Here is a 12310-nt window from a genome sequence, read left to right as displayed (position 1 = left end):
TAAAAACAGGTCCTGGAAGGGCCGGAGGGTGGCGCAAGTGGTAGGGCATTTGCCTTGCATGCTCTAACCTAGGACGAACCACGGTTTGATTCCCAGTGTCCCATATGGTCCCCAAAGCAGGAGCGATTTCTGAGTGCATAGCTCAGAGTAACCTTTGAGCATCACCAAGTGTGGCCCCCCCAAAAAAATAAATAAAAGGGGGGAATTCCTGGAGGAGATGAACAACTCTGGTCAGCGCTGCCCGACCCAGTGTGGAGGTGGTGTACCACAGCATGGGGAAGCTTCTATAAGCCAAGAGAATGGGTCCCAACCCAGGTGAGCAAAGGCACTCAGTCCAGGGTGGAAAGGAGAGCCTTTTTTTAAAGAGTGGGGTATTAAGGCCCAGATAGACACTGCCCCTGCGCACAGCTGGGATCCCTGCTCTGCTGGGGGTGCTGAGAAAGCCAGGAAGAAGAACCAGAGAGCAATTGTGGCAACCAGCCAACACCTCAGTGGTCCCATCAGTGAGACCCTGGCTCTCCCCAGCTGATGCCCAGGTATCTAAGGGCCACAGGGAGTCCCTCTCCTCAGCACCTGGGATTTCAGCCTGGCTCTCCTGCCTCCCATCACGGGACATCTGTGCCCAGCAGAGGGGTGCCGTGAGCATGCCCATCTCTGTGGGAGGAAGCAAGGGAAGGAGGCGGTGGGTACCGTGGTAACTTGGGCTCTTGACAACTTGAGGGCTGCCACAGAAATAGCCGCCTCGGCTGCCTGCACCAGATAGACGAGGAAGAAGGGGCTTAGGCTCATTTTCCATGTCGTGTCAGGGGCCAGGGTTGACCTACTTGTGAGCAGGGAAGTTGAGGGTGTCTCATCCTGCATCCCTGCCTGTTACCTTACAGGGAATTGAAGTAGATACACCTGCATCTCCTAAATGCTCTGGGACCCCTTGGCTTTGAGGATAAATGAGAGGCAGGCCCCATAGGTCATAGCCAGGCTGGGGTGGTCCCAGGAGGTCCTTTGAACAGATAGTGCAGGCAAGGCATTCCCAAGTCTGGATGTGGAAATGGGGTTCTAACATGGCCTTTTCAGTCTCCCAACTCCAAGGACAATCTCATCTTTCAAGGTGCTCCTATTCTGATTTCCCAGCCTATTGCTGAGTTCCCTAGCCATATCTCTTGTCCTCTTCTGGAAAGATCAGAGGCAGGAACCTTCCCCCAATGGCTGGCACAACCAAGTTGCATAATCCGAAATTCATAGCGGTGGGCTCACTGTCAGGTCAGGTCTAACTGTCATGCCCTGACACAGGAAGTTCTTGGCTAAGGTGCTCCTGGGTCTGGGGAGGAATTCTCATTCCTGTGCATCCTACATCTCGATGCTTTCCAGGTAGGACAGGACACCTGTGCAGGAGCAGGGAGGCTGTGTCCTCACTTCCCCTCCGTGGCCCCTGCTCAGGGTGTACCCCGACTAGCTGGGTGACTCACAAACCTGTTGTGCTCGCAGGCTCATTAGGTAAATGAATACACTTAATTATAGAAATGAGCCCAGTCTCCGGGTTCTGGCAGGAAGACAGAGTGCGTGGCTGGCGGGGAGTGGCAGGTGACTCAGAGCACAGTGCTGCGGGGTGGAGGTAGCGGGAGAGTGGAGCAGCCAACAGTTCAGGGAAGCCCAACAAGCAGAGATGCCATGGCTTGAGGTGTAGCTGGGAGGCCAGGCACCACCTGGGGTTGTCACCCCAGAACCTGGGCACAGGCGTTCCAGAGAGAAGAGATTTCTGAACCAGGGAGTCAGTCCTGCCTGTACCCCAGGCTGGAGCTGGGGGGCTGCAGGTCTCTTTTTCCTCCAGAAGCCCAGAAATCAAACCCCCACACCTTATAAACAGCAGCAAAAAAAAAAAAAGCCCTACAGGGCAGCCTGACTTGCTGGTGAAGCTGAGGGATGGACGGACAGACAGACATAACCAAGGGTGTGAGCAGGAGGCCTCAGGGTGTACAACTATGTCAGCCCTGATCAAGGACCCCAGAGAGTGGCAGCAGATCCCAGACTCTGGAATCCAGCATTTTGGGGAGCTGAATGACAGGCTCCAGGGCCTAAATCTCTGTCCCTGCCCAGCTGCCTAGGCCACTGCTTTGGGCCCAGGAGGAAGCAGGCTGGAGACAAGGTTTGCCTGAAATGCCACTAAGGGGCCGAATGTCCAGGTGAGGGGTTGGTGATGGGGTACAGGAGTTTCCTTGTAGGGTAGGGCGAGCTGAACCGTGGTGCCAGTGGAGACAGTCCCAGACTGCTTCCCGCTGCTCCCGCTATGTTGCTTAGACTTCGGGATTTTTCACAGCCTTGGTGAAGAAAAGGCACAGGGGTCAGAGGGCATAGTTCCCTAGGGGATGGCTGCTGGGATCCAGACTCCAGCGGATACCACAGGGTGGAAGGGCGTGGCTGCCTGAAGGGAACCCTGACTTCTGGGTTTCCAGGCTATCTGGTCTGTCCCAAAGATGATAAGGGCCCTTGTGCTGGCCTTTGTTGTCAGGCAGGCTCAGCTCTAAGGCAGGGAGATGCCACAGCCTTGCATCACCTTTTTTCTCCTGAAGAAACTCTGGAGAGCACCATTTACCCAGAGAGTATCTGCACATCTGTCCCTGCCAGCCCTGGTCCCAGATGTGGCCAGGGTAAGGTGCCCAGCACATAGGGGTGTGGTGGGGTGGCACTGATGCCATCCGTGCCTGCTAGCCAAGCCTGTTTCCTGGCAACCCACCTGTTCCCTCTGGAAGGTCACTCTAATTGGCAGAGCTGGGCACTGGTTGCCAAGAAGCAGTGTGGAGGCATCCTGACAGGTGAGTAGCTGGGTGCCATGAGAAGAGCTTTCTTTCACTTCCCCTGGTGCAGCCCCTTTCCAGATTTCCAGATTTCCTGATCTCTAGCACCTTGAGGTTCCTCAGACTGGCTCCCTTCTGGTCTCTTTCTCCATTCTTTGAGGCCTCACTACCTGGGCTGAAACAGGGATGCTCAGCACTCCACCCAGGTAGGGGTACCTTCCGGTTGAGTTCTAAGAGCTTTACCTGGCATGGCCCTGGAGGGGCCAGACTCTGGGCCTGAAGGAGGAGCATGAAGCCCCCAATGACAGTGGGGTGGAGTGGAGCTGGAGAAACAAGCACATCTCGAACCCAAGGAGGAGGTAGAGGGTCCCAGGAAAGTTCCCAACTGCTGCCCCTTAGCTGGAGCCTCTGAGCTCTTTCAGGCTTTGTGCCTAATGAAATGAAACACCCAGCCCTGTTGTCAAGGTCCAAGCTCCAAGCACCCACAGAACCTGTGGGTACAGATCTGAGTAGTCCAGGGAAGGGGCTCTGGGAGGTGCACAGTTGGGCAAGCCAGAACAACCACAATCTGGGGTTAAGAAGGAAGGGTCAGGGTTTCATGGTCACCCCCTGCAGCAGCCTCTGGCCCTGCCTTGTTCTGGGCTTTGGAGACAGTGGGAATAGTGGGTAGAGGGATCTTAGGGTGGGGAGGGCTGATAAAATGAGCTCTAAACCCAGGAAAAGCTCTGTCCTGAGAGGAGTTGGGAAGCTGGTTTCTAGGGAGGTTAGGTCATGAGTTTAGGTCATGGGGACCCCAGTGAGGAGGAACCAGGTGGCAGTGAAGCCTTAAAGACTCCCATCTCTACATCTTGGCCCCTAGCAACTTCCTCTGTCACTTGGCTGCGACCACTTGTTCCAGCTGCAGACCTGGGACCTATGGATGTTTTCAGCTGCCCTCATGGGTACAGGCTGGACCTCAGAGGCAATTCTCTCTCTCTCTATTGTTCTCTCTCTCTCTTTCTGTCTATCTCTCTCTTCTCTCTCTCCTCTCCTCTTTCCTCTTTCTCTCCTCTCTCTCTCTTTCTCTCTCCTCTCTTTTCCCCCTTTCTCTTCTCTCCTCTCAAAGGCAATTCTCTTTCTCTCTCCTTTCTCTCTCTTCTCCCCTCCCCGGGCCCTCTCTGGCTCTTCCTGAAGTGGAAAGCAAATTCCCAGGGATTGAGCTGCAGGGCTCTGGCATGAGGTTGGGAGGACGAGGACACAGTGCAGGCCTATGCTTCATTCTTTGGAAACCTCCCCTGGCACCAGACCTCACCATAACTCCAGAGAACCACGGGGGAACCCCAGGAAAGGCAGTGGAGATGGCCTGAGATGGCAGGGGTCAAAGAACAGGTGTCAGGCTCAGAGCCCCCTTTGGTTCTCCTGTGTGGGATGGGGCAGGAGGCAGTGCGTTCTAGGTCCTTCTAACACACAAGACCCTTCAACCCAGACACTGGGCAAGCAGGAGTAGCCTTCCTAAAAGTGGGAGCGCGTCCAAGGCAGAGGAGACGGTGGCCATGGCTTCAGGGGAGGAGGGGAGTGCACTGTTTGTGGGGAGCACTGGGAGCACTCAGCCCCCTGCCCAGCCTGGGGCGCCGTACCTTTGCGCACATTCCCATCAGCGCAGGCATAGTCCCCTGCACTGAGCAAGAAGCAGGCTGCTGCTTTCTTGTTCCTGTCGCGGGTGCCAGCTCGCCGGAGGGCCCGGCGCTCCTCGGGTGTGGGGGCTGAGGCCAGGGGCTGCGTGAGGCCAGCCCCCTCCTCATCCGACAACATCGCATTGGCATCTCCGTTCTGCTTGGAGTCTAGAGGGGCAGACAGGAGAAAGACTCCATGAAGGCCACTGGGTTCTCTTGGATTCCACACCTCAAGGTCTCTGTCCCACTTTAAGTTACACGGTTGGTGTTAAGGGCCCTGGAGGGGGTGCCCTCGGGGTGCCAAGATACTTCACCTGGGCCTGGAGACTTTTCTGGGACTCAGGTACCCTACAGAGTCTTCCCAAGCCTGTCCTTGACAAGCTGACACTTGGCTGAATCTCATTCCTTGAGAGGATGTGAGGCCACCACCTCCCATTACTCCCGCATCACCTGGACCTCCAGATTTTTGTTCAACAGCAGTTGAGTCAATGAGTTTACACCCTTCACTCTGGGGAGTGACCTGTCTGGGGAGGATCCTGGAGATCCAATTCTGCTCCCAGGGGTGCATATCAGCCACTCCTTACTCTTCTGGGAACAGCTGGGTGGAGCCGCACCCCTGTCTAAGGGGGAAAGTCCTTTTTTGTTTGTTGGTTTTTGGTTTTTAGGTCATTCCCGGCAGTGCTCAGGGGTTCCTCCTGGCTCTAAGCTCAGAAATCGCTCCTGACAGGCTCAGGGGACCATATGGGATGCTGGGATTTGAACCACCATCCTTCTGCATGTAAGGCAAACACTCTACTTCCATGCTATCTCTCCAGCCCCGGAAGTCCTTTAGTTTAGGGACAATAGCTCTGGCAAGAGAGTGTCATAACTGGTTACCCCTTCTCCGAACCTTAGCAAAGAGCACCTGGGCATTAACTGGAAGAGCAGGTGGGGATCCAGGATGGAATTTCTGCCTGTGGGAGGAGCAGGAGGCACACTGTTTCCCCAAGGTTCAAGCCCAGAAGGACCCCAGGGTATTGGGTGGGTTTGAGGGGCATGTCTGAGGGGCACCTACGCCCAGCTGATCTGATTCTCAAATTGGACTTTGCCCCAAATGACCACCCCTGAACCCACCAAGGAGGAAACCATTAAACTCCAGGCCCTGGACCCCAAGGGCCTAGTTTCCAGCAGCTTCAGACTGCCAGTCCCAGAATCCCCACATCAATCAGGCTGGTCTCCATTCTACAACCAACCCCTCACTGCTGAGGGTGAAGCCACCTCTTTTCCTGTGTCCTGACACAGGGAAGCAAACTCCCTCCCACACCACCACCAGCCAAGAACAGGTCTGCACCCCTTGGTGCCCACCCCAGTTCAGGTTTCTCTTTCCTACCTCTCTCCATACCATCTGGGCCACTCCTTCCTGGATCCTTTCTCTCCCAGGCAAAACCCCAGCTCAGGCCTCAATCTAGCTTGTGTGGAACAGAAGGCCGCCTCCCACTGCTGTTACGTTAGCACATTTATTAGGCCAAGAGACAGCAGACGCAAGCGGTAGGGAAGAAATGATTCATGTGTCGGTGCACCTTGGGGGAACAGCTGTCCTGCTTGCCAATTAAGAGTGTCAGCCCCCCATCTCTGCAAAAGTCCACTCCCTGCACAGGGCACTACCATGCTTGGCATGCATTGCCACTGCATCTAAGTTTGGGGGTTAAGGACATGAACCAGGAGAGGAATCTAGCTTAAGAAAGGGAAGAGTTGGGGCTCAGAACACCCTGCACTATGGCCAAGATGGGCTCAGAACACCAATCCAGGTTTCTGTTTGACAGTCCCCACTGCAGCCCAGCTTGGGTGGAACACTTTGGGGCTGTCTAGTTGGGGATCAATGAGGGAACATGAAAGACCCCTGCTCTCTGTCCTCAGTCCCGAGTCATAAAAGCATCTCTACCTGGGAAGTCCAGATAGACACTAAAGCACTACCCCAAATCCTAAGTTTTGGGACATACCTCTGACCCCTAAGATGTCCTTCTCGGCACCCCATTCTCACCTGCCCGTTTTCTCTCTACCGCACCCTCTTCTGGGGCTGGGGGGCTGGTATCACTGTAGGTGCTCTCCCGGGGAGAAGTCCCCTCAGACTTGCAGTAAATGGGTGACTCGAGCTGGGGCGGCCGGGGCACATGCTTCTTCCGCTTCTTGGGCAGCTTCTGCTTGGCCATAGCCAAGGAGTAGTACATGCCGAAGTTGTTGACAATGACGGGCACAGGCATGGCAATGGTGAGCACGCCAGCTAGCGCGCACAGCGCCCCCACAAGCATACCTGACCAGGTCTTGGGGTACATGTCCCCATAGCCCAGAGTTGTCATGGTGACCACAGCCCACCAGAAGCCAATGGGGATGTTCTTGAAGTCAGTGTGGTCGTTGCCCCGTGGGTCAGAGGGCCTGGCACCGATGCGCTCGGCATAGTAGATCATGGTGGCAAAGATGAGCACCCCCAAAGCCAGGAAGATGATGAGCAGCAGAAACTCGTTGGTGCTGGCCCGCAGGGTGTGACCCAACACACGCAGCCCCACAAAGTGGCGTGTGAGCTTGAAGATGCGCAAGATGCGGACAAAACGCACCACCCGCAGGAAGCCTAGCACGTCCCTCGCGGCCTTGGATGACAGGCCACTCAGCCCCACCTCCAGATAGAAGGGCAGGATGGCCACGAAGTCGATGATGTTAAGCAGGTTCTTCACAAAGTCCAGCTTATCGGGGCAGCACACAATGCGGACCAGGAACTCCAGGGTGAACCAGAGCACACACACGCCCTCAATGTAGGTGAGGATGGGCTCGGTCTCTACCTCCCGCCGAAAGCGCACGCTGGTGATGTTCCCCACCCGGTGGATCTCCGTCACATTCCGGTCAATGTTGAAGGCCTCGTGTGTCTCCAGGCAGAAGGTGGTGATGGAGACCAGGATGAAGAAGAGAGAGGTGAAGGCCACCACCTGAGGACACAGTATGTGTTGGGATGGTGGTCAGTGGGGAGGCATGGCAGAAATGTCAACTCATGCGGAGATAAAGTGTGTGGGTCATAGGGCTGATTCTCTGAGGGTGGGAGTTAGTCTACAAATGCCCAGCTGGAAGACAACAGAATGGGACCCTGGTCCTGCCCTGCTCTGCCCACTAATGAGTTCTGTCCTAAGGCTTCAGCTATTCCAATAGGCAGAGGCAGCATCAAGGAATCACATTAAGGTGAAGCTCAGAGGCTGAAGCCAGGGCCTATGACTCTGCATTTCCTACCATCTTTCAGCACAGGCAGGCTCAGATCTTCTTCAGAGGAAGCAGTAGTGGCAAGACAGTAGAACTAGAGGTGCAGTTCTCATAGCCTCTCCCCCCACCACCAAAGTATAGAATGAAAAATAGTAGGGTATGCAAGTCTGAACACCTGCCAGTAATTCTGACTAGTGGGCAAATCTGAGATCCTGGATACAAGGGACCTATCCCACAGTGCAGGTGGAGACTGAACTCTAGACATGCCCCACTTCTTTCTGATCCTCTCTTACCTCCCTTTAGTAGACCAGACAGCGAGATGTCCCCGAAGAAAGACATTCTCTGAGGCAGGGAAGGAGGGGTCTCCCAGGAGAACCACTCTCCTCAGAAGACTGACATTTCTGGGGACACTGGGCTCCAGAGGCAACAGCTGATGCAGACAGCTGCAGAGTTGGGCGAGAATGACAGGCCCGAAGCCGTGGAGCCGCTGGGTTAAGTGTCCGATCATTATGAATGGAGATGAAATGCATGTGTAAAAAAAAAAAACACCAATTACGGGGCCTTCATCTGTTATTCATGCGATGCCATTCACCACTTTCAGAATCCCTGTGGCCTCTACAGCCACCTCCTTTTGAGGAACAGGGAAGAGGCTGAGCTTCTTTGAATCGAATTCTTTGAATTCGAATCATTGAGATTCTAATAGTGGAGGAGGGTTGCAGCCCCCACACCCATTTGGTAACCCCCTCAAGACCCCCACTTTCACCTTGAGCATTGCCCATTAAGATGTGTTTCTCACAGGTTGCTTGTTCTTAATACCATAAAACACCAGGTAAGGAAGAGGGGGGGCTACACCATACTCCCCCAGGGATCCTAGAAGCTAGCTTGGAGCAGGGAGAATGTAGGAACTGGCATGACACAGGCTATGGCACAGTGCATGTGATTGTGTGTATGACTGTACATGACTGTATGTGTATATGTGTGTGTGTATGTTTGTGTGTGTGTGTCTGTGTGTGTGTCTGTGTGTGTGTATCTGCCTTTTTGCCTCTAATCCTCTAAGAAGCCTCAGCATCCTATTCCCAGGTGACCTCAGGTCATCCAAAAAGGGGAGGGACCAGACATGGTTTAACTTTAGAGGCTCTGCAGACTAGTCTCATCAAGCCTTCTTTAGGGGAGGCGCCCCTTGTGTTTGAAAGAGGGGTCCCCCCAGGACACCTTCTCCTTCCACAGGTATGCCTGTGGGCTGACCAGCTAGAGCAGGAGGGAGCCGGGAGTGGGCACAAGTGCCTCCACTACTCAACTGGCCCCACCACTTCTCCCCAACCCCCAGGATAGGTATCAAGTTCCCTGTGGGGGCACTAATCTTTTATCTCCCCAGGAAAGGGAGTCAGCCAAGGCCTCTGCCTGACCACTATCTCTTCCCAGGAGCAGGGTGAGAAACAGGGTGTGGGGCATGGCATAACCCCTCCTCCAGGAAGCAGGAGCTTGCATCTCAGAGGAAAAGTTAGCTAGGAGGCTTGGGCCCCAGGGAGCTGGGGTGTGAAGTTAATTAGTGATGTGGAAAAACAAGTTCAGGAAGAGCTGCCAAGGTGCTCAGCGGAGGGCAGGGAGTAGGGGCAGAGGACAGAGAGAGGGGCAGGCCATAGGGAGGACAGCATGACCAGGCTCTCCTTGAGCCCAGAGCCAAGCATCCAGAATGGGGGATCATTCTACAAAAGCTCCCCCGGGGATACACCATCCTTCCTCCTGTTGTGAGGAGAATTCCATCACATGCAGTCACTTGAGCTTGTTTCACTCTTTCAGCATAGAAATGTCCCATCTACTTTCAGTGCCCTCCTGTCCACGCTCTCAGAAGATGGAGAGAGGTGCACGCACCCATTTCTCAGAGGCCCAACAGAGGAAAAGGATCCAGTGGAGGGAGCCAGGTCTCCCAGTCCTAGGCTCCCAAACCCTGGAAGGGGACAGCACACTTAAGACATTTCCCTGATGGGGTCTCAGCTTCCCCTGTAGCTTCTCTAGGGCTGCATGGAGGATCCAGACTAGCCCCCCTGGAAGTTGGCATAGCCAACTGGGAAGATGGGTAGAGCTAAAGGAGAGCCCATGGAAAAGGTGGAATCCTGGCAACAGAATCCAAATGTTTCCCTCCTGAAACCAAATTATTTTCTCAGTGCAGCCCTGGCCTCCGTGCCTGTTTTTGCCAGGCCATCCCTTCTGGCTCTGAATCTATTGACTGGGGAATTTCCAGGGACAAAAGAGGCCCAGGGAGGAGGCGAGGCACCTGTAGCAACAGCCTTGACTAAGAGATCAAGGCCAGGCACTAGGTCTCCAGCTCAGCCCTGTGGGGACACAGACAGCTGGCAGTGCTCGGAGTCACCTTCCCAGCCTCTGCCGGTTCAGCTATGGAGCCTGCGGGAGATGAAGAAGCAGGAGCATCCAGCCATCATAGGGACGAGCAGCCTTGCTCTGCTGAAGAGCCAGCAATGCCCTCCACCCCATTCTCTATTAGTGTGGCCTCAGTACTGAATCAGTGTCCTGCACCCAGTAGGGACTCTGTAAACATGATAGAGTTGGGGAGCCTGCAGGTGGCTTCAGAAGGTGAGTAGGGCCTGCAGCCCCAAATATTACAAAACCCTGGCTTTTCAGGAGCAAAAAGAATGTCAGAAGGTTGTCTAGTAAATCACACTTTCTACCTGGGTCTTTATTTCCCTTATAGTGCAAACTGGTATTGGAACCAGGGGGCTCATGCATGCAAAGCAAGTGCAAATGCACAGTGATAGAGACCCATGCTCTGCTGTTTGGGTAAAGGAGGCAGGTCCCCAGGGCTGAAGCTGTTGACTTACTGCCAAAGGGTCAGTGTGTCCTGTTGCTGGGAAGAGGCAAGAGTGTCCTGCTAGCTACCCAGGGGACTCTCTTGCTGGCAGATCCTGTAGACCTGTTTCCAGGGGCCTGGGTGTCCTTGGACTCACCCTGGACTGTCCTTGTTGGATCTGTGAAGTCACAAACTTCTGGTCTAGCATGGGACTCTGACACTACCTGGGAGACCTCAGGTCTGGTGCTGAACTTCTCAGGGACTCAAACACTTTGTTCATAGATTAGACAACTTGAGAGCCCACTGAGTCCAGACATGGCTATGGGTGTTGGACAATAGCAGGAAATGACCACACTCTCCTGCTCCTAAGACCTCATGTTCCAGCAGACTCTCAGGGACAAGAATGAAAGGAAAATGGGGTTAAGCATGTGAGCCTAGGGTAGTCCTTTCAGAATGCTCAGCAAAGACCAAGGTACCATCTCCATAGGTGGAAACTGAAGGAATACAGAAGTAATTCACAAGAAGTGTTCTTCTTTGAAGGACTATCCATGCAAAGGCCCTGAGGCAGCTGCATGCTCAGGTATATGGAGAAGACAAGACCGGGACAATCTACTTAAGATATTCTTTGTAAAACTCATCTTGAAGTCTATAGTGTTTGTTGTGTCTTGGGAACTGACAAAGTCTGAGGTTTTGGGACATCCAATCATTGAAGAGCAAATACAATAGGGGTGGGGGGAATCAGAGGACACAGTTGGACAGATAAACATAAGGAGACTCATGCCCAAAATCCTATATTAAGGCTGAAGTGTAGAAGAAGGGAAATTTGAGAACACAGCCGAAGACACTAGTAGAGGTTGGCCTGGGGGGGGGGGGTGAAGAACTAAGTCTCTTGGGCAAGCAATAGCCTAGTGCCCAGGAGTATTGGAAAGAAAGAGAATAAGCTAAGAAAGGGACAGCTTTTAATTGTCCTTGGATTCTGGGCTATGATGGAGGGTGTTCTGCACTGGGACAGGATGCCTAGGTCCCAGCCAAAGACCCCTATTTCACCCTATTTCCTATCCTCTCATTGACTCCCCTAAGACTAGACAGAGCCTAGAATCTAACCTTTCTACTTTGCCCATTTCCACCAGGTGCCAGGCCCAAACCCAGAATGTTCCTACCAAGCCAACATTTGGGGCCTCTTAGAGCTACTGGGCTACCCATAGCCAACAAGACCAGATTCCAGGAAGATTTGACCCATCCTGACCCCTGACCCGGATCTAATTATCCAGTGCCTCCGTTTCTCCATGACTGCCTACTCAATCACCTGTGCCTTCTTGCCTCTTCTTGTTTTACTCCCCTGACCAGGAAGTCCTTTTTCTAACTCTGCACTACCCCAAAGAAGGGTTATCCATTTATATATTTATGTACAACCTGATTTCTAAAAATTGCTCATGGAGGGCCCGGAGAGATAGCACAGCGGCGTTTGCCTTGCAAGCAGCCGATCCAGGACCAAAGGTGGTTGGTTCGAATCCCGGTGTCCCATATGGTCTCCTGTGCCTGCCAGGAGCTATTTCTGAGCAGACAGCCAGGAATAACCCCTGAGCACCGCCGGGTGTGGCCCAAAAAAAAAAATTGCTCATGGAAGCAAAACCAACTCAGCCCAACTCAGTAGCTCCTTATTCAGGGATCACTGCACATACATAATCCCCCCAGACCCCATTTCATATACATGTGGGGTTTAGCACTTCCTTCTCTTATCTCCAACTGAAGTTTATTACCTAGAAACTAGTGTGACACCTCTAATTATCCTTACCTGTGTTTTGTTTGGGGGATACACTGTCAATTTCATTGGGCACTAT

General features: G+C 53.6%; 1 protein-coding gene across 4 annotated transcripts in view; it reads right to left on the bottom strand.

The window, feature by feature from the left end:
* The window catches only part of KCNC4 (potassium voltage-gated channel subfamily C member 4), a 248510-nt gene that overhangs the window by 230199 nt on the left and 6001 nt on the right, over positions 1-12310 (bottom strand). For 3 of the 4 annotated variants that reach the window (XM_049765699.1, XM_049765700.1, XM_049765698.1), the window contains exons 2-3: positions 6462-7398; positions 4406-4609 (exon numbers count right to left, since the gene is read on the bottom strand). In XM_049765699.1, coding sequence (XP_049621656.1) covers positions 4406-4609; positions 6462-7398 — 1141 coding nt within the window. Of the gene's footprint in view, positions 1-2056; positions 2313-4405; positions 4610-6461; positions 7399-12310 lie in introns of those variants that run through there. The other variant, XM_049765697.1, reaches the window with a different exon arrangement.

This window comes from Suncus etruscus, chromosome 19 (assembly GCF_024139225.1).
Source record: "Suncus etruscus isolate mSunEtr1 chromosome 19, mSunEtr1.pri.cur, whole genome shotgun sequence".
Classification (NCBI taxonomy): domain Eukaryota; kingdom Metazoa; phylum Chordata; class Mammalia; order Eulipotyphla; family Soricidae; genus Suncus; species Suncus etruscus.
This window is presented reverse-complemented; position numbering and strand designations above follow the sequence as displayed.